The following is an 18,397-nucleotide window of genomic DNA, read 5'->3' as shown; positions in this document are numbered from 1 at the left end:
AACAAATCCGGCTAGTATCCGTGAGGATGTGGGTTCCATCCCTGGCCTCACTCAGTGGGTTAAGGATCCGGTATTGCCGTGAGCTGTGATATAGGCCACAGAGACAGGGCTAGGATCTGGCATTGCTGTGGCTGTGGCATAGGCCGGAGGCTACAGCTCCGATTCGACCCCTATCCCGGGAACTTCCGTATGTCATGGGTGTGGCCCTGAAAACAAATAAAAGTTTTGGTGTACATCTTACTACTTTTTTTCTCCTCTGTGCATATATATGTAAAAGAAGTGGAATTACAATGGCACATGCATTTTGAATATTTTATTACAGAAATTTAAAACATACAAAGGTAGAGAGACTTGTTTCGTGAACCTTCCACATACCTGTCACTTAGCTTTAGCTGTTATCAATATTTGGCCAGTCTTGTTTGATTAGGGATAAGGATTTCTTATCCTTTCCTCCCATCCATCCACTGGTTTATATTAAAGCAAATCTTTATTAGCACACTAAAATATTTCAGTATGAAAATTTAAAGATAAAGACTTAAAATAACCATAACATCATTAAATTGAAAAAAATAATAGTTGCTTAAACTGTGTCCTCACATGTTTAAGGGACAGGGGAGCTTTTGGGGGTCTCTTTTAATTTTTTTCCTTTTTTTTTTTTTTTTTTTTAAGGGCTGCATCTGCAGCATATGGGGAAGTTCCCAGGCTAGGGTTTGAATCGGAGCTGCAGCTGCCTCCTACACCACAGCAATTGCAACATGATACCCAAGCCTCATCTGGGACCTATGCTGCACCTTATAGCAATGCTGGACACTTAACCCACTGAAAAGGCCAGGGAACAAACCCACATCCTTACGGACTCTATGTTGGGTTCTTAACCTGCTAAGCCACAATGGGAAGTCTGTGGGGGTCTCTCTCTCTCCTTCCCCACCCCCTGCTTTTTTTAGGGCCACACCCATGGCATATGGAGGTTCCCAGGCTGGGGGTTGAATCAGTTACAGCTGCCGACCTACACCATAGCCACAGCAACTCGGGATCCGAGCTGCATATCTGCGACCTACACCACAGCTCAGGACAATGCCGGCTCCTTAACCCAGTGAGCGAGGCCAGGTATTGAACAGGTAACCTCATGGTTCCTAGTCAGCTCAGGACAATGCCGGCTTCTTAACCCAGTGAGCGAGGCCAGGTATTGAACAGGTAACCTCATGGTTCCTAGTCAAATTCATTTCTGCTGCTCCACGATGGGATCTCCTGTGAGGTCTCTTTTATAAGAAGGCTAATCCCGCGCTTGAATGCTTCCCCCTCATGACCTAATTACTTCCCAAAGGTCCCAGCTCCAAATACCATCACATCAGGGATTAGGTTTCAGCATATATGAATTTGGGGGAGGGGACACAAACTTTCACTCTATAGCGTTGATGACATTTGCTTGAATTAAATTTACATATATAGTTATGTAAATATTTTGTGTAATTCATTTTATTAACTGGATCAACATGAAGTAGTAAAATTTGATATAGATACATTCATTACTTTGTAATCTTTGAAGTTGGCATTATTATTCCTAAATTCAGACAGCCATTATTATAGCATATTTTCCAAGAATGAGAAATAACATATGAAGCTAGTTGCTTTTTAAAAATCTTTCTTCCAGATTGCTCTAAATGTTGCAGGAAAAGGCGATAGTTTGGCATCTTGGGATGGTATTTTAGACCTGCCAGAACAGAACACTATTCACAAAGATTGTCAGGAGTTTATTGGTAAGTTTAACATTTGCCTTCAAACAGAAAAGTTTTGCAAATAATAATTTTTGGATGGAGGAGTTGCTTTTTAGTAGAATAATTATCTTGTTAAAATTTGGGATATGCTGAATTTGTAAAGGGCTAATAATTAGTTTTAGAACTTCTCTTTTGAAGTTCTTATGAAATACTGTTTAGCATTTTAAGAAAGAGTCCAGTTTTTAATATTTCTTTTGCATTATATGTTTAATTCTTCAGGTACCCTTACAGTTTTGTGGCAATTTTTAAATTATTTTTTGTATAATTGAAGACCTGTGTGATTGTATACAGTCCTCAGAATAAGGGGGCTGTGTTCCAAAAGTCTGTCTTTAAGTCATAAGTCATGTTACAGAAAAACTATTTTAAATCATGGGTGAATAGGTTTCCAGTCATCCCATGAGGTTTTTTGAAGATTAAGTTAATTTGGTTTATATTTCTCTTTGTAAAAATCCATCTATAGTCCGTTGATGTCTTTTTGTTCCTACGTGTGTCATATTTTATTGTTATTAATTAAATAGGCTTTTGTGTGCTAACTTCAACAGAAATATTATTGTCAATGTGGGCAAAGGAAAGGGAATTTGGTGGTGGAGAATGAATCACTTTCCCTCTTCTTGATAAAGCTATAGTGGCAGATGCCCATCATGGCAGATGATAATCTGTTGTTTGGAAAACACTTTTGCTTTCCAGAAATGTGGGTTATGCCTACTTTTTCTGCTTCAGATTATTCATTCTTATGTTTAACCTGTATATAGGTCAAGTATTATTAAGTTAGTAAATAATAAATAGCTAGTAAATATGAATAAGTATAAGAAAAAATGTGCCTTATTTATATTTTTTAACTTAAAAAAATTTTTTTGTGTGTGTGCAGCAGCTTGATGTGGGATCTCATTTCCCAGACCAGGAATTGAACCCCAGGTTGAGGTGGTGAAAGCACCAAATTCTAACCACTAGACCACCAGGGAACTCCCCAAAAATGTGCTTTTGTGCAGTTCTCTTTTGCCCTTGACATGCTCTAAATGCAGTAAGATTGTATTATATGTTTATAAACAAGTACTTTGTCCAATAACTGGGCATCTGATGAGCCCTTGGTAACTTTATTTTGACACTTATTTTCTAGACCAGCTTTCAGTGCCGGAAGAGAAGGCAGCAGAATTACTTTTGGATATTGAATCTGTAATTACCTTTTATTGTAAATCACGTAACATTAAATATAGCACGTCCCTTAGCTGGATACATCTACTCAAACCGTTGGTGCATCTTCAACTGCCACGCAGCGATTTATACAACTGCTTTTATGCTATCATGAATAAGTACATTCCCAGGTAATATGATTTAGTTATTATAGTTTTAAAAATGAATCAGGGTTTAGTTTGTTTTGAACTAAAATTGTTAGATTTACTTTGGTGGTAAAGTAAAAAGTTCATATAATTTTTAAGGTTGTTCGAATCATAATTGTTATTTGACTTTATTTTTGTGGTTATAAACATTTTTTAAAGAATTCTTTAGTTAAGAATTTATGCTTCTGTAGTTTTTATATGTAGAGTAACTCATACTTTTTGGTGGTATCCCTGTTTTGATTTCTTTACCTGTAAAGTAAGAATAACATTACAGTGTCTAAGTAAAAAGCAAAATTTCTGGAGTGCGGGTACCTTAAGTGAGGTGTTGGGATTGCAGTTTGGCATGTAGTCCTAGAAGTACAGGTGTTGAACCAGTAATTAAAAGTGTGCTGAGTGTTAGGAAAGTGAAGTATAAAGTGCTGTGGAAATGTGTAATGGGGTCAACCTAACTTGCCCTGGAGGTCAGGGAGGTCTTTGGGCAAGTGACACTTAAGTTGAGTCTAGACTGATGTGTAGGTTGTCGTGGGAGTGGAGTGGAAAGAGGGTGAAGAGTGGGGAGGTAGTAGCAGGGGCAGCACTCTTGAGGTCAGAAAGAATTCTTGTAGTTCTCAGTGCTTTGGATCTGGTGGTCAGGATTTTAGAGCCAAAAGGAACTTTTGACATAATCTAGACCAGTGGTTTGGCTGCATAGTGAATCCTGGATACACATTGAAATCATTGAAAGAGTTCTTAAAAATCCTGATGCCTGGTTATGCACCTGACTAATTAAATCTCTGAGGAAAACAACCATGCATCAGTGTTTGTTTAGGTTTTCCTTCTTGGTCGATTGCACTGTAGAGTCAAAGAAAGAGAACTACTCTTCTGGAGCTTGATAGTTAAATGACTACCATTTTTTCCCCCTGATTTTATGTGATAACATCCAATTCTAGGTATAGGTGCTTTATGTATTTTCTCCTTTAAAGTGATCACTTTAAGGTAGGTATCTCTGATTTAAAACTATAGAAACTGAGGCAAAGAAAGAAAGATATTAAATGACTTATTCTAGATTACACTTCTGGTGTATGATTGAGTCAGGATTTGAACCTCAGTTTGGTTGGACACCTGTTCTTTTTTTTTTTTTTTTTTTTTTTGCCATTTCTTGGGCCGCTCCCGCGGCATATGGAGGTTCCCAGGCTAGGGGTAGAATTGGAGCTGTAGCCGCCGGCCTACACTACAGCCACAGCAATGCCAGATCCAAGCCGCGTCTGCAACCTACACCACAGCTCACGGCAACGCCGGATCCTTAACCCACTGAGCAAGGCCAGGGATTGAACCCACAACCTCATGGTTCCTAGTCGGATTTGTTAACCACTGAGCCACAACAGGAACTCCTGGACACCTGTTCTTTAATAAGGTTTACTACCCTAGTTGCTTATCAAAATCAGCTGAACTTTTTTTTCCTTTTTCCTTTATAGTTTAAGATATCATTTAGTTCTGGTTGTGACTCAGCAGTAACGAACCCAACTGGTATCCACAGATGTGCCTCAGAACCTGTTTGCTGTGGCTGTGGCATAGGCCAGCAGCTACAGCTCCAATTTGACCCCTAGCCTGGGAACTTCCATATGCTGCAGGTGCAGCCCTAAAAAGCAAAAAAAAAAAAAAAAAAAAAAAAAGATATCATTCATGTATTATAACATTCATCCTTTTAGTATGTACAACTCAGTGGTTTTTAGTATAGTCACAGAGTTGTGCAGCCATAGCCACAATCATTTTTAGACTGTTTCTGTCACCCCAAAAAGAAATCCTATAGTTATTAGCAGTTAACTCTCCATTTCCCCCCCACACTGTCCACCCTAGGCAACCACTAGTCTTTCTTTCTCTATAGATTTGCCTATTCTGGACATTTCATGTAAATGGAATCATAGGAGTTCTTACTGTAGCTGAGCAGGTTAAGAACTTGCTGTTGCCTCTGTGAGGGGCTGGGTTAGATCTCTGGCCTTGCACAATGGGTTAAGGATCCTGGCATTTCTGCAAGCTGTGGCATGGGTCACAGATGTGGCTTGGATCCGGTGTTGCCGTGGCTGTCATATAAGCTGCAGCTGTAGCACCAATTTGACCCCTAGCCGGAGAACTTCCATATGCTACAGAGGTGGCCATAAAAAGAAAAAAAATAATAATGGAATCATATAGTATGTGGTCTTTTGTGACTTCCTTCTTAGCATTATGGTTTAAAGATCCATCTATATTGCAGCATATGTCATTACTCTCTTTTTATTGTTGAGTAGTATTTCCTTGTGTGCACATACTACATTTTATTTACTCATGCAACAGTGATGGACATTAGAATTGTTTTCACTTTTTTGCTATTATGAATAATGCTGCTATAAACGTTTGTATACAAGTTTTTGTGTGAACATGTGTTTGATTTTTTGGGGGGAGTGGAATTGCTGGATTCTATGGTAACTGTGTTTTACCTTTTGAAGGATTGTCAGACTTTTCCACAATAACTGCACCATTTTACATGCCCACCAGCCATGAATGAAAATCCTAGTTTCTATACTTGTCAACATTTGTTTGGTTTTTTTGTTTGTTTTTTTTTTATAGCCAGACTGAGTGTGAAGTGATATCTCATTCTGGTTTTGATTTGCGTTTCCCTGACAGCTAATGATTTTCAGCATTTTTTCATGTGTTTGGTAGCAATTTGTGTGCCTTCTTTGGAGAAATGTTTGTTCAACCAAAGAACTTTCAAAACATACTGGTCCTTAAAGTTTTGAATAGACTATGTTAGAGCCATATAGATTTTTTTTTTTTTAACTCCCAGGTGATTCTAAGTTGTACCATAGTGGAGAACCTCTGTGCTAACTTGAAGCAGTAGTGCTTCATGTAAGGAAAACAGACCCAGAGATGCCAGAATACAGGGCTAAGGTCCTGGTGAAGCTGAAACTGGAATTCATATTTGGGAGTCATTCTGCTGAACTGTCTCAGCTGCTTATATTTACCATCTCTCAGTATAACAGAGCTAGTAATACCAAGCTTCTGTTCCAGCTTTCTACAGAATGTTGGTGGTAGTAGTTACTAGGAGAGGGAGGGGGGTTTACATTGAGCTACGTAATATCTTATCAGGTTCCTTTGATTACTGTTTCTATGCGTTCTACATGTGTCACAATACTCCAGTCAGGGTTAGTGCTAATGTCCTTGCATGGAGCACAGCCCCACAAATTGTTGCTAGAACATCTCCGCTATAATACATCTTAATACAGATTCAGATATGACATGGGTAGAATTCTGTCAAGCACAGTGCCTTGCAATGGAGAGTAACTGCAGTACATGGCTGTTAAATGAATAATGGTGTTGCAGTGGCTGACTCTCTGAGAAGCACCACATTTTCTGAAGATGAGACCACAGGCTAGGCAATATACATCCCCACTCTGCTTACCTTCTGTGTTTTTATGTTTTGTCTTAGCAGTGTACTGCCTTGCATTTATACTGTGGGAAAAGTATTCAGACTAAGGAGGAGTGATCTTGCCAGTGTGTGAATCCAGTTCTGCCTCTAGGCACTGAATTACCAGTTTAGGGCTTTCTCTAGAAAACTTTCCTATTACCTGCAGTATTAAAAAACAGTAGATGGAGGGTCATACCAAATCCTGGCATTGACCTCACATCTTAGTTTTGTAGAAACTATTTTTCATTATTCCCACCTGAATAGCATTTTAAAGCATTCTTTATCAGTGCTTTTATTGTAAAACTCTTGACATTCATTTCATTATCTTTTTTACATGAAGCCTTTTACCTTATTTCAATATTTTTTACAGCTTGCTTTTTTAGACTGTAATCTACCAAAATACCATTTGTTGAAATACTAAATTACATGTATGTGAAAGGGCAGTATGGCATAATGGTTTAATACCCAGTTTCTGTGTACAGGTCTTAGCTCCATCACTTCTCATCTCTAAAATGGGGGTGATAACAGTATCTTTCACAGAGTTACTTATAAAGCTAAAATGAGATAACTTTATCAAGTGTCTATTATAGTGTCTGGCACATGGTATTTTGTCAGTAAATATTGACTTTTAATATGATGGCCTGTACTTTGGGCTGTTTGTGTTTTTATTAGACACAGGGGAAGAAGGCAAGGAGTAGTACACTTACTCAGTTTTTGGCACCTCCCAGGATTGACTCTAAGCGCTGGTACCTAGGCCACTTCAACAGCTTCTAAGACTCTGGGTCCACTATTTTCACATGTTCATCTATGGCCATTTCAGACTTGTAAGGATTCCTGATTGAGTACATTAACTGTGAAGCTAACCTGAAGCCTTCCTAGGAGTTTCTTCTTATTTGGCAGCGAGGAATGGAGCTGGACTTCCTCAGGATTCTCCAAGTCTCCTTTTAGGATCCAAAACTTATCAGAATAACTTAAGTGGTCCCATGGTTTTCAGTGGTCCCTGTAGTCCTTCTCTTGAGTGCTACCTGGATTCACCTGGAAAGAATCTCCCCAAAGTTGGCTGTAGACCTGCTGTTTCTACAAAGTTTCAGTCAGATCAGGTATGTGAGGTGTTAGCAAGAGAACTCTGAACAGTTGTCACAGGTAGACTTGCTGTGAATGCTGTGGTGTTCAGTATTCTGAGGTAGGGAAGGGAGATGGGTATTGCGGGAGGATCAACTGCTGATATGATTATTTGTGATCTATTAATACAAGAAATCTTGCTTCTCTTGTCTTTTAGGGATTGTTCCCTGAAGGGAAGACCATTTCATCTTTTCCGATTACTCATCCAATACCATGAGCCTGAGCTTTGTTCTTTTCTTGATACAAAGAAAATTACTCCAGACTCCTATGCACTCAACTGGGTAATAAAGTGAAAGTAGGAACACTTAATGAAAAATAGCTTTCTATAAAACTATAGTTAGTTTCCCCCCCCCAAGGAAGAGAAAGAAAAGCCCTAAGTTATAGACCACTATTTAAACCAGAGGTGTAAAACTATTGGCACTTAAAAAATTTTTTTTTGCTTTTCACTTGAATTAATATGAAGTTTAGCCTTTTGTTTTACATATATATGTAAATATGTGTGACATATTCTTATGTGTATGTAATATATGTAAATATATGATATATATCAGTTCACTTTAAAACTTTCGTGTGATTAAATTGTTGATAGTATGTATGTATGTATAAGAATTGATATCCAGTCATGAGCAAAATGACTTAAGATTATCAAATGATTAATATAAAAGAATATAAGGTACACTTCAGTGCTCTGTCATCCTATATTTGTATTTTAAATGAGAAGTTTTATTCTAGGTTAATGGTTCTCAAACCTTTTGGTCTCAGGACCTCTTAAACTCAACATTTATTAAGGATTCATAGTTTATGTGAATTATTTTGGTTAGAAATTTTTTTGTGTGTGTGTCTTTTTAGGGCCACACCCACGGCATATGGAGGTTCCCAGGCTAGGGATCTAATCAGAGCTGTAGCTGCTGGCCTACACCACAGCCATAGCAACGCCAGATCCGAGCTGTGTCTGTGACCTACACCATAGCTCACGGCAACGCTGGATCCTTAACCCACTGAGCAAGGCGAGGGATCAAACCTGCAACCTCATGGTTTCTAGTCGGATTCGTTAACCACTGAGGCACAACAGGAACTCCAGAAATTTTAATAATTTATTAATTCATTTAGTAGTGATAAATTCTGTACATGTTGACATAAAGAGCCCATTTTTAAGTGAAAAATAATTGTGTTTTCCAAAAGGATGTCATTGAGAATAGTAAGATTTTGTAGTATTTTTGCAAATCTCATTATTTGGTTAGGTCATAGGCCAGATACATTCTCATATCTGCTTCTTTATTCAATTTGTGGTGATATTACATTTCATGTAGCCTTTGGAAAATTCATTTGTGAGAGAATGAATATGAAAAAGGCAAAGTCTAACCTGTATGATAAAAGTAGCTTTGACCTCACAGACTCCCCTGTAAATACTCTTGGGAAATTCCAAGCCTTCTTAGACCACATTTTGAGAACTGCTTTTCTAGATTAACTTGAAGATCTTTCTAAAACAGTGATCAAGTGCTAGAAGAATATGTTTAATCAAAAATTTAACACATTCAGGAGCTCCCGTCGTGGCGCAGTGGTTAACGAATCCGACTAGGAACCACGAGGTTGCAGATTCGATCCCTGGCCTTGCTCAGTGGGTTAAGGATCCGGTGTTGCCGTGAGCTGTGGTATAAGTTGCAGACCTGGCTTAGATCTGGCGTTGCTATGGCTCTGGCGTAGGCTGGCAGCTACAGCTCTGATTGGACTCCTAGCCTGGGAACCTCCATATGCTGTGAGAGCAGCCCTAGAAAAGGCAAAAAGACAAAACAAAACAAAACAAAAAAAACCCCCACATATTCATTGATTATATTTTGCCTAACTTTTTTTCAGAAAGGATTCCATTGCTGCCACTTACTGTGTGATTTAGTATACTTAACCTCTGAGCTTTGATTTCTAGAATCTGTAAAACAGTAATAATAGTTATCTATCTCAATCAGGAAATGGTGACCTCAGAATGCTAACTGGTTTCAGCTCTGGCATACTAAATCTTAGACTGTTTAACACCCTACACTCTAGTTCCCTCTGGGCTATAGTCTTGTCACTTGGAGTAGAATAAAATACCTATAAAATTTTAGTTTTTCTGAGATTCATTATGTTGTCATTAAATCCTCTTTTTTTTTTTTTTTTTTTTTGTCTTTTTGCCATTTCTTGGGCCGCTGCTGCGGCATATGGAGGTTCCCAGGCTAGGGGTCGAATCGGAGCTGTAGCTGCCAGCCTACACCAGAGCCACAGCAACACAGGATCCGAGCCGCGTCTGTGACCTACACCACAGCTCACGGCAACGCCGGAACCTTGACCCACTGAGCAAGGACAGGGATCGAATCCACAACCTCGTGGTTCCTAGTCGGATTCGTTAACCACTGCGCCACGACGGGAACTCCTGTTGTCATTAAATCCTCTTATTTGTGAGAGTTCCCATTGTGGCTCAGTGGGTTACGAACCCAACTAGCATCCATGAGGATGTGGGTTTGATCCCTGGCCTCGCTCTGTGGGTTTAAAGATCCAGCGTTGCTGTGAGCTACAATGTAGGTCACAGACCTGGCTCGGATCCCATGTTGCTGTGTCTGTGGTGTAGGCTGGTAGCCACAGCTCCAGTTCGACCCCTAGCCTGGGAACTTCCATATGACACAGGTGTGACCCTCAAAAGCAAAAAAAAAAAAAAAAACCACTTATTTTTATTGAAGTAAGAAACTTTCTTTTAAGCATTCTGATATTTTAATAGAGGTCTCTCTAATCACATCATACTTGGGAAATGGCATTTCTGTAGCCAGTACTCTGAATTAATACTCATTGCTGGTAGCAGGTTTTAACTGGTTACTGAAACAACCAGTTTTTCCTTGTTGATGCCCCAAATGGCTCATTCTTGCTACTGGTATCATGTCTATGGAATGGAGTCTTTTTTTTTTTTCCAATCATGAGATGAAACAAAACAAATTCTTAAACCCGGAGAACTCCTAACTATGAACAAAAACAGTGGTAGCTTTAGGTTAGCTAAGTGAGTTTAATGACCATACTTTGCTATTCTGTTTGTGTTTGCATATTCTGTATATGTAGTAATCTGTATTTGGAATAGAAATTTTAAGCAACTACAAAGAACATTAGAAGCATTATGTACTTCAAAAGCTTTGTAGTCAACAGTAAGAGCAGTTACATGGGCTGAAGAGCCTCAGGCCTTTTTTCTAATCCAAACACCACCACTCACTAGCTCTGTGATATTATTTAGGAAGGTTATTAATACAAGTCTGTTTTCTTACCTGTAAAATGGGGAGGAAAAAAATGTCTACTTTGAATATTAAAATAAGATATTTAATATTAGAGTTAAATATTAGAATATTAAAATTATTAAATTAAGTAATTTAATTTCTCTTCCCTTTTCTACAGAATATTAGAATATCAAATTAGAAATATTTAATAAAAGAATATTAAAATAAGAATATTAAACTAAAGAGATATTTAATAAAAGACTGGAGGCAGTAGTTTAGTACTCACTAAATATTCACTAAATGTATCTATTATGGGAGTTCCTTGGTGACCTAGTGGTTAAGAATCTGGCTGTTGTCACTGCTGTGGCACAGGTTTAGTGTCTGGCCCAGGAACTTTCACATGTCATGAGCACAGCCTGTCCCACAAAAAAAACAAAACACTGAGCTCCTGAAACCTATTGAGGAGCCTGAATGTTGTCTCATCTATTTCAAATGATATACAAGTAAGCTTGGGGAGTAATTTGCCTTTACATTGTCATTAAAATTTCATTAGTGCTCTTAAATTACCATACTTGATCTTTGCAATTACTTTGGAAGTACTTAACCTATAAACTCATGGGTAACTATATGCAAGTTATTATGCTATGGCAGATATGTTCTGGTTACTTTAGATATTCTAGATTAATTATCTTTCTCTTCACAACAGTGATTAAAGGTGGGTATTAGTATTCCTTTTTTAAAACAGAGATAGAAATGGAAGCTTTGGAGGTTAAGTGTCATGCCCTAAGTCACACAGCTAGAAGCTGGCTTCATTGGGCCTTGAATCCACATGCTTTGCCTCTGGATTACATACAATAAAATTACACATGAAATATAAGGTGCAGACAGTTTGATATAATGTTACACATTTGCCTTAATACTTTTAAAAGAACAAGTAATTTCCAATGATTTATATCTCTCATTTCATTTCCTCATTACAGCTTGGAAGCCTTTTTGCATGTTACTGTTCTATTGAAGTCACTCAGGCAATATGGGATGGATATCTACAACAAGCAGATCCATTTTTTATTTATTTCTTGATGTTAATAATCCTTGTTAATGCAAAGTAAGTATCAAGATGGTTAGATTTTTCTTCTCTTCTCAGGATGCTCTGTTAATATTTAACTCAAATTTATTTGATTCTCATTTACAGAGAAGTCATTTTAGCACAGGAATCTGACAGCAAAGAAGAAGTTATTCGTAAGTATCATCTAATATGGAGAAAACATTTCAAGTCACTTAATTTTCTAAAACTGTTTGCTCATCTATTAATTTAAGAGATTAGTCTAGAAGAGCTCTGAGATTCCATTCAACTCTTACACACTCTCCAGGTACAGACCTTGAAGACTGTTTCCCCTGATTTTGCCACCCTCATTCATTCCTTCTGTGTTGTGTTTTTTTCTTCATGATTTCAGTTCTTTTCCATGTACTGTTTCTTTGATTTCATTGTTCAAATAAATTGCCCTCCTCTCTGCTCTTCCCTTCTTTTTTCCTTAATTTACCTTGAGTACTCAGCTTTCATAAGTATCTCCATTGTTCAAATTTTGCTCCTCCTTTTGGGTTCTCCCCACTAGCCCCCACACAGATTTAGTTACTTCCTCTCTATATTCCCTGACACTTTGTAATGTCTGTGTTATAGTGTTTATCTCACTACATTATAATAATTTATCTTAATAACATTTGTTAAACAAGATGAAGTTCCTTAAGTCAGGAACCATTTCTTAGTCATTTTTTATTTCCAGGGACCCTAACATTTCATATGTGTTTGTTAAATAAATCGCAGTATTCCAGTCAAGGCTAATAAATTTGATTTGATTGCCTGACACCATCATTCACTAGCAGAATTTCATTAGCAGTTTCAACTCCTTTGGAGAAATCCACTTCACCCCAAGCAGTTTTTAATGGATCACTATTGAGAGTCCATTTATGTAGTTATAATGTTAAAGATATTCCAACCTTGATATATAAATCATTATTCTTCACAAACAAAAATGTTTTGATACTGTATTTGTAATCCTATTTCAGAGTTCTTGGAAAATACTCCATCCAGTTTGAATCTAGAAGATATAGAAGACCTTTTCTCTCTGGCTCACTATTATTGCAGTAAAACACCAGCTTCATTTAGGAAGGTATAAGCAGGAAGTGACTTCCTTCAGTATTTCATATTTTGTACATTGTTTTATGGTTTATGTTGTATCCACTTCAGTTAAAATACTCTAGATTGTCATTCTTTTCTTTTTGTATGTTATAGTTTTGTATGGTATTTTTCACTGTAAATACTCTCTGTAATGGGGTAACAGACATTTAAAAAGATAGTAAATAGGAGTTCCCTGGTGACTTGGTGGGTTAAGGATCTGGCTTTGTCACTGCTGTGGCTTGAGTCATTGCTCTGGTGTGGGTGTGATTCCCTGGCCCAGAAACTGCCTCATGCCACATATGTCTCCCCCCCGCCCCCAAAAAAAAGATAGTATACAAATATTGTAGCAACCAGTTTACTTCTACTCTCATTATTCTTCATCATTAGAAAACTGACTGTGAGGCACTTCTTAAATTTTTTTTTATGATATTGATTTTCATATTTTCTGTTATAGTTGATTTACAGTGTTCTTTCAATATCTCCTGTACAGCAAAGTTACCCAGTCATACATACATACATACATATATATATATATATATATGTATTCTTTTTCTCACATTTTCCTCCATCATGTTCCATCACAAGTAACTAGATATAGTTCCCTGTGCTATATAGCAGGATCTCATTGCTTATCCACTCCAAATGCAATTGTTTGCATCTGTTAACCCTGGGCACTTCCTAAAGTAATGCTTTCCTGGCTTTAAAAATCATATTACAGGAGTTCTCGTCGTGGCTCAGTGGTTAACGAATCCGACTAGGAACCACGAGGTTGCAGGTTTGATCCCTGGCCTTGCTCAGTGGGTTAAGGATCTGGAGTTGCTGTGAGCTGTGGTGTAGGCTGGCAGCTACAGCTCTGATTAGACCCCTAGCCTGGGAACCTCCATATGCCGTAGGAGCGGCTCTAGAAAAGGCAAAAAGACAAAATAAATAAAAATCATATTACAAAAATCAGATGGAGGATGTATAATTATGCCTCCTTTATCTGGAAGTCAGCTTTGTACAACTTAAATGATACTGAGCTGTCTTTTTTTTTTTTTTAACTTTTTTAATTTAAAAAAATTTTTGGGTCTATTTAGGGCTGCACCTGTGGCATATGGAGGTTCCCAGGCTAGGGTTTTAATTGGAGGTACAGCTCTTGGGCTATTGCACAGCCACAGCAACCCAGGATCCGAGTCGCATCTGCAACCTACACCACAGCTCATGGAAACACCATATCCTTAACCCACTGAGCGAGGTCAGGGATCGAACCTTCGTCCTCATAGATGCTAGTCAGATTCATCTGCACTGAGCCAAGATGAGAACGCCAAAAAATTTTTGTTTATAGTTGACTTACAATGTTCTGTCAATTTCTGCTGTACAGCAAAATAACCCAATCATACATATGTATGTTCTTTTTTTCACATTATCCTCCATCATGTTCCATCACAAGTGATCAGATATAGTTCCTTGGGCTATACAGCAGAATAGCATTGCTTATCCATTCCACATGCAATAGTTTGCATCTACTAACCCCAATGAGCTGTCTTTTAAACCAAAAAAAAGGGTCACTTAGCTCCATAGAGACCTAGAACCTTTCTCAGATTAGAAGAGTTCTTTCACTAGAGAATCTCATACTGAGTGACATGAGCCAGAAAGACAAAGACAAACACCATATGATATCACTTATAACTGGAATCTAATATCCAGCACAAATGAACATCTCCTCAGAAAAGAAAATCATGGACTTGGAGAAAAGACTTGTGGCTGCCTGATGGGAGGGGGAGGGAGTGGGAGGGATCGGGAGCTTGGGGTTATCAGACACAACTTAGAATAGATTTACAAGGAAATCCTGCTGAGTAGCATTGAGATCTTTGTCTAGATACTCATGTTGCAACAGAATAAGGGTGAGGAAAAAAAATGTAATCGTCATGTATACATGTAAGGATAACCTGACCCCCTTGCTGTACAGTGGGAAAATAAAAAAAAAAAAAAGAGTTCTTTCAAGAGAAGAAAACACCAGATTAGAAGCCCAAATATAGAGGCAGAGAACTCAAGAAATTGGAATGAAAGGGAGAAATACATTGATTTGTTTGGTCCTTCACTAAATACTGTTTGCATAGCTGTGAAATAAACAGTAAATACTGAAGGGAAAAAAAAAAAAAAAAAAAAGCCGGAATATAACTCTTAAGAAGCAAAACCTAGTAGTGGAGGAGACACATAAGTACCATTTATAAACAGTTTGTGACCTCAGGTGCTCATGAGAGCTTTATTGTCTTTTTTTTTAGGTGTCTACCATTATACTTTCTAGTTAGAAGTAATCATGTCACTGAAACTAAGATGAGGTTAAATTATGTTCAATATGGTGTGTTCAAGAGGCAGATAAAGGAAAACTTTTCAGAACATTTTCCCTCAAAACTAATTACTTGCAAAAGAGATTTGTTTCTAGGGACTAATTTCAGCTATTTTAATAATTGCCTGTATATATTACCTTTAGTTCCCCACTATGTTGGCTAAGTTAGATGCTGGGATACTGATTATGATATTGAATGAAAAGAGTCTTATCCTTTTCTTCTCAGTTTTTTAAGAGAATAGCTTTTATTCTTCAGACATAGTAAATCTGCACTAGCAGTTGCTAATTAGAATAGGCTATAACAGTATATTTTGCAATTTATGCCATATTTTTCTTATTAAAATATAAAAAGTTGTGAGTAGCCATCTAAAAATTTAATGTTTAAATGTAGGTAATAGTATAGAAGATAGCTGTGTATCAATGTTGTTTTTTTTCTTAGTCTTTCATTTTGTGTGAACTCATAACAAGACTTTGTATGTAGCCTTTTTGTAGCTTTTAGCCTGTAAGGTTGAGAAATTTTTACATTTTATCTTGGTCTATTAAGAATAGTTTTAGGAAGAAAGTTTGATTTTATTTTTTCTTTATAATGTTTTAAAAATTCCTCTTCATACAGGATAATCACCATTTATTTGGTAGTACTTTGTTGGGGATTAAAGATGACGATGCTGATCTGAGTCAGGCTCTGTGTTTGGCCATCTCTGTGTCAGAGATCCTTCAAGCAAATCAGCTTCAAGGAGTAAGTAAAAAAAAAAAAAATCCCACTGTTTGGTCAGAGGACTGTCCCCTTCAAAATGCAAGAAATCAAAAATTTCCTCCCTGTTGAGTCTCACAAAATTAATTTACTGTAACAGTGTAGCTTTTATTTGAATGATTAATATTTTAAATCTTCTGTCCAGATGTTCATTTTTAAACTGCCAGCTTATGTGTTATTTTAATTGTCAAGAACTAGTTATTTTCGATACCAATTTTTGTAAATTGCTGTATCTTTTTTCATATTTTAGCAAAGCAACTGAATGTTGTATAAAGTACTTGAAAGGGTGAGTTTAGCCTTTAACAGTTAAATTCTGGGTACTTATACAGCTAATTAAATTATATGGTTTAATGCCTTTTGGTATGTTACAAAGGAGAATTGAAGATATACCTAGTTCTGTCTTTTGCTGCCTCATGAAATCTGATGAGCCAGTTTTTTCAATGTATGTTCTTTATTCCTAATAGTGTAACAGTTAACCATATGCGTGTGTGTTTGGAAGGTGGGATGTATTTCAAATATGGAGAGAAAAGGAATGGACATGGAAAGACAGGTCTTTTGTGATAGATCTTTTAAAAACAAGCACCTCACATGTTTTTGTTTTTTTTCTTTTTTCTTTTTTTTTTTTTAGGGCTGCCCTTGAGCATATGGAAGTTCCCAGGTGAGGGGTAGAATCAAAGCTACAGCTGCCAGCCTATTCCACACCAACTCTGAATCTGAGTCACATCAGCGACCTACCCTACGCAGGCTCAGATCCCTCGTTGCTGTGCTGTGGTATATAGGCCAGCAGCTACAGCTCCAATTTGACCCTAGCCTGAGAATTTCCGTATGCCATGGGTGTGGCCCTAAAAAGCACCCCCCCCATGCAAATCAAGACATGTAATCCAGTTTAAAGAGACTACGTGAACTTCTTCAGTTCAGACTGGCATTGGAGAACCTCCACTCACCCGCAAAAGATACTTAATCCTTATGTGAATTGAATTGTTGTTAAGTTTGTGGGTTTATTTGCAAAAATAGGAATTGTTTCTACATCTGTGTGTATAACTATATAGTGTTTTTACAAGTGTTTAACATGATTGATATTAAATTGTTAAATTCCAATATTATTAGTTTTATAGCTCAAACTAACATTTTCCTACTATGTATTTTAACACTGTCTAGTCAAGAACAGTATATACAAAATATTTTAACAGTTTTAAATGAATAAAATTAGTTGAGATCTCAAGGTTATTTTCTGGCGTCTGTAATGTGTGGGTCCTCCTAGTTATATGTGAGATCCAATTTTTAATAAATATGTTTCCCCTCCTTTGGTTAATTGTCATATTATGAAAATGTGCCTCTCATGGCAAATTCTATTATGTCAAATGTTTCCCTTTTAGGAAGGAGTCCGGTTCTTTGTGGTGGATTGCCGTCCTGCGGAACAGTATAATGCTGGGCATTTATCAACTGCTTTCCACTTAGATTCAGATCTGGTTAGTATAAATGCTGATTAAAATTTTTTGAAAAGTAAGAGAAGAAATTGATTTTTTTTCTTTAGTCCATAAATAAATATACATGTACCAGACTGGAGATGTTTTTTCTTTCTGCTTTAAGGAAGGAGTCTCTGCCCCTATAAAAGTATTGCTCTCCAGTTTCCTTTTCACCTAGGACACCCTTTTGTTATCATAAAGGATAGATGAAAGCACTGTTAACCATGGCTTACTGTTGGTTATCATTGTTATGTCAGTAAATTCTAAACTTCATACTGTGAGCTACCTGATGTAGCACTTAGCATAGTGCTTTGCGCCTGGTAAGTATGAATATTAGCTCGTGTTATGATTGGATAATCTGAAAGTTTTTACTATAAGCCTTTTTTCGTCATGAGTACTTATGCGTATAATAAACTAATATTTAGTAAGGGTAGTGTCTGCTGTATAAGAGCTCAGTTGTTAAAATTGCTGTCTTAAGTTCACTTTAATTGAAGGAGTAGATGAAGTTGATAATTAAATGTCAGAGATGCTTAGAATATTTGGTAGGACAGGGACTAACATCATTTAAGCCCTTCTGGGGTTATTAGAGCCTCAGGGATGGGGAATTCAGAGGAGTAACTTCTTTTGCTGACTATGCTATCTGCCCTTCTTCCCAACTTGTCCGAAACAGTTGACACTGAGGCTGAAATGGCATGTAGAAGGGTCTAGGCAGTGTTAAGAGGAAACTCACGGAAAAATGGAGGTAGAACAACGCAGAGGGTTTGGGATGCTACAGGTGAAGAAGGCGATCCTG

At 37.4% G+C, this 18,397-nt stretch overlaps 1 protein-coding gene across 2 annotated transcripts in view; it reads left to right on the top strand.

Moving 5' to 3' along the window:
• Window positions 1-18,397, top strand: part of TBC1D23 (TBC1 domain family member 23) — a 64,203-nt gene that overhangs the window by 23,537 nt on the left and 22,269 nt on the right. For both annotated transcript variants that reach the window (XM_021071307.1, XM_021071308.1), the window contains exons 3-10: window positions 1,652-1,757; window positions 2,893-3,097; window positions 7,813-7,936; window positions 11,863-11,987; window positions 12,075-12,121; window positions 12,947-13,050; window positions 16,001-16,123; window positions 17,515-17,607. In XM_021071307.1, the coding sequence (XP_020926966.1) occupies window positions 1,652-1,757; window positions 2,893-3,097; window positions 7,813-7,936; window positions 11,863-11,987; window positions 12,075-12,121; window positions 12,947-13,050; window positions 16,001-16,123; window positions 17,515-17,607 (927 nt within the window). The remainder of the gene's footprint in view (window positions 1-1,651; window positions 1,758-2,892; window positions 3,098-7,812; window positions 7,937-11,862; window positions 11,988-12,074; window positions 12,122-12,946; window positions 13,051-16,000; window positions 16,124-17,514; window positions 17,608-18,397) is intronic.

Source organism: Sus scrofa, chromosome 13 (assembly GCF_000003025.6).
Source record: "Sus scrofa isolate TJ Tabasco breed Duroc chromosome 13, Sscrofa11.1, whole genome shotgun sequence".
NCBI classification, from domain to species: Eukaryota; Metazoa; Chordata; class Mammalia; order Artiodactyla; family Suidae; genus Sus; species Sus scrofa.
This window is presented reverse-complemented; position numbering and strand designations above follow the sequence as displayed.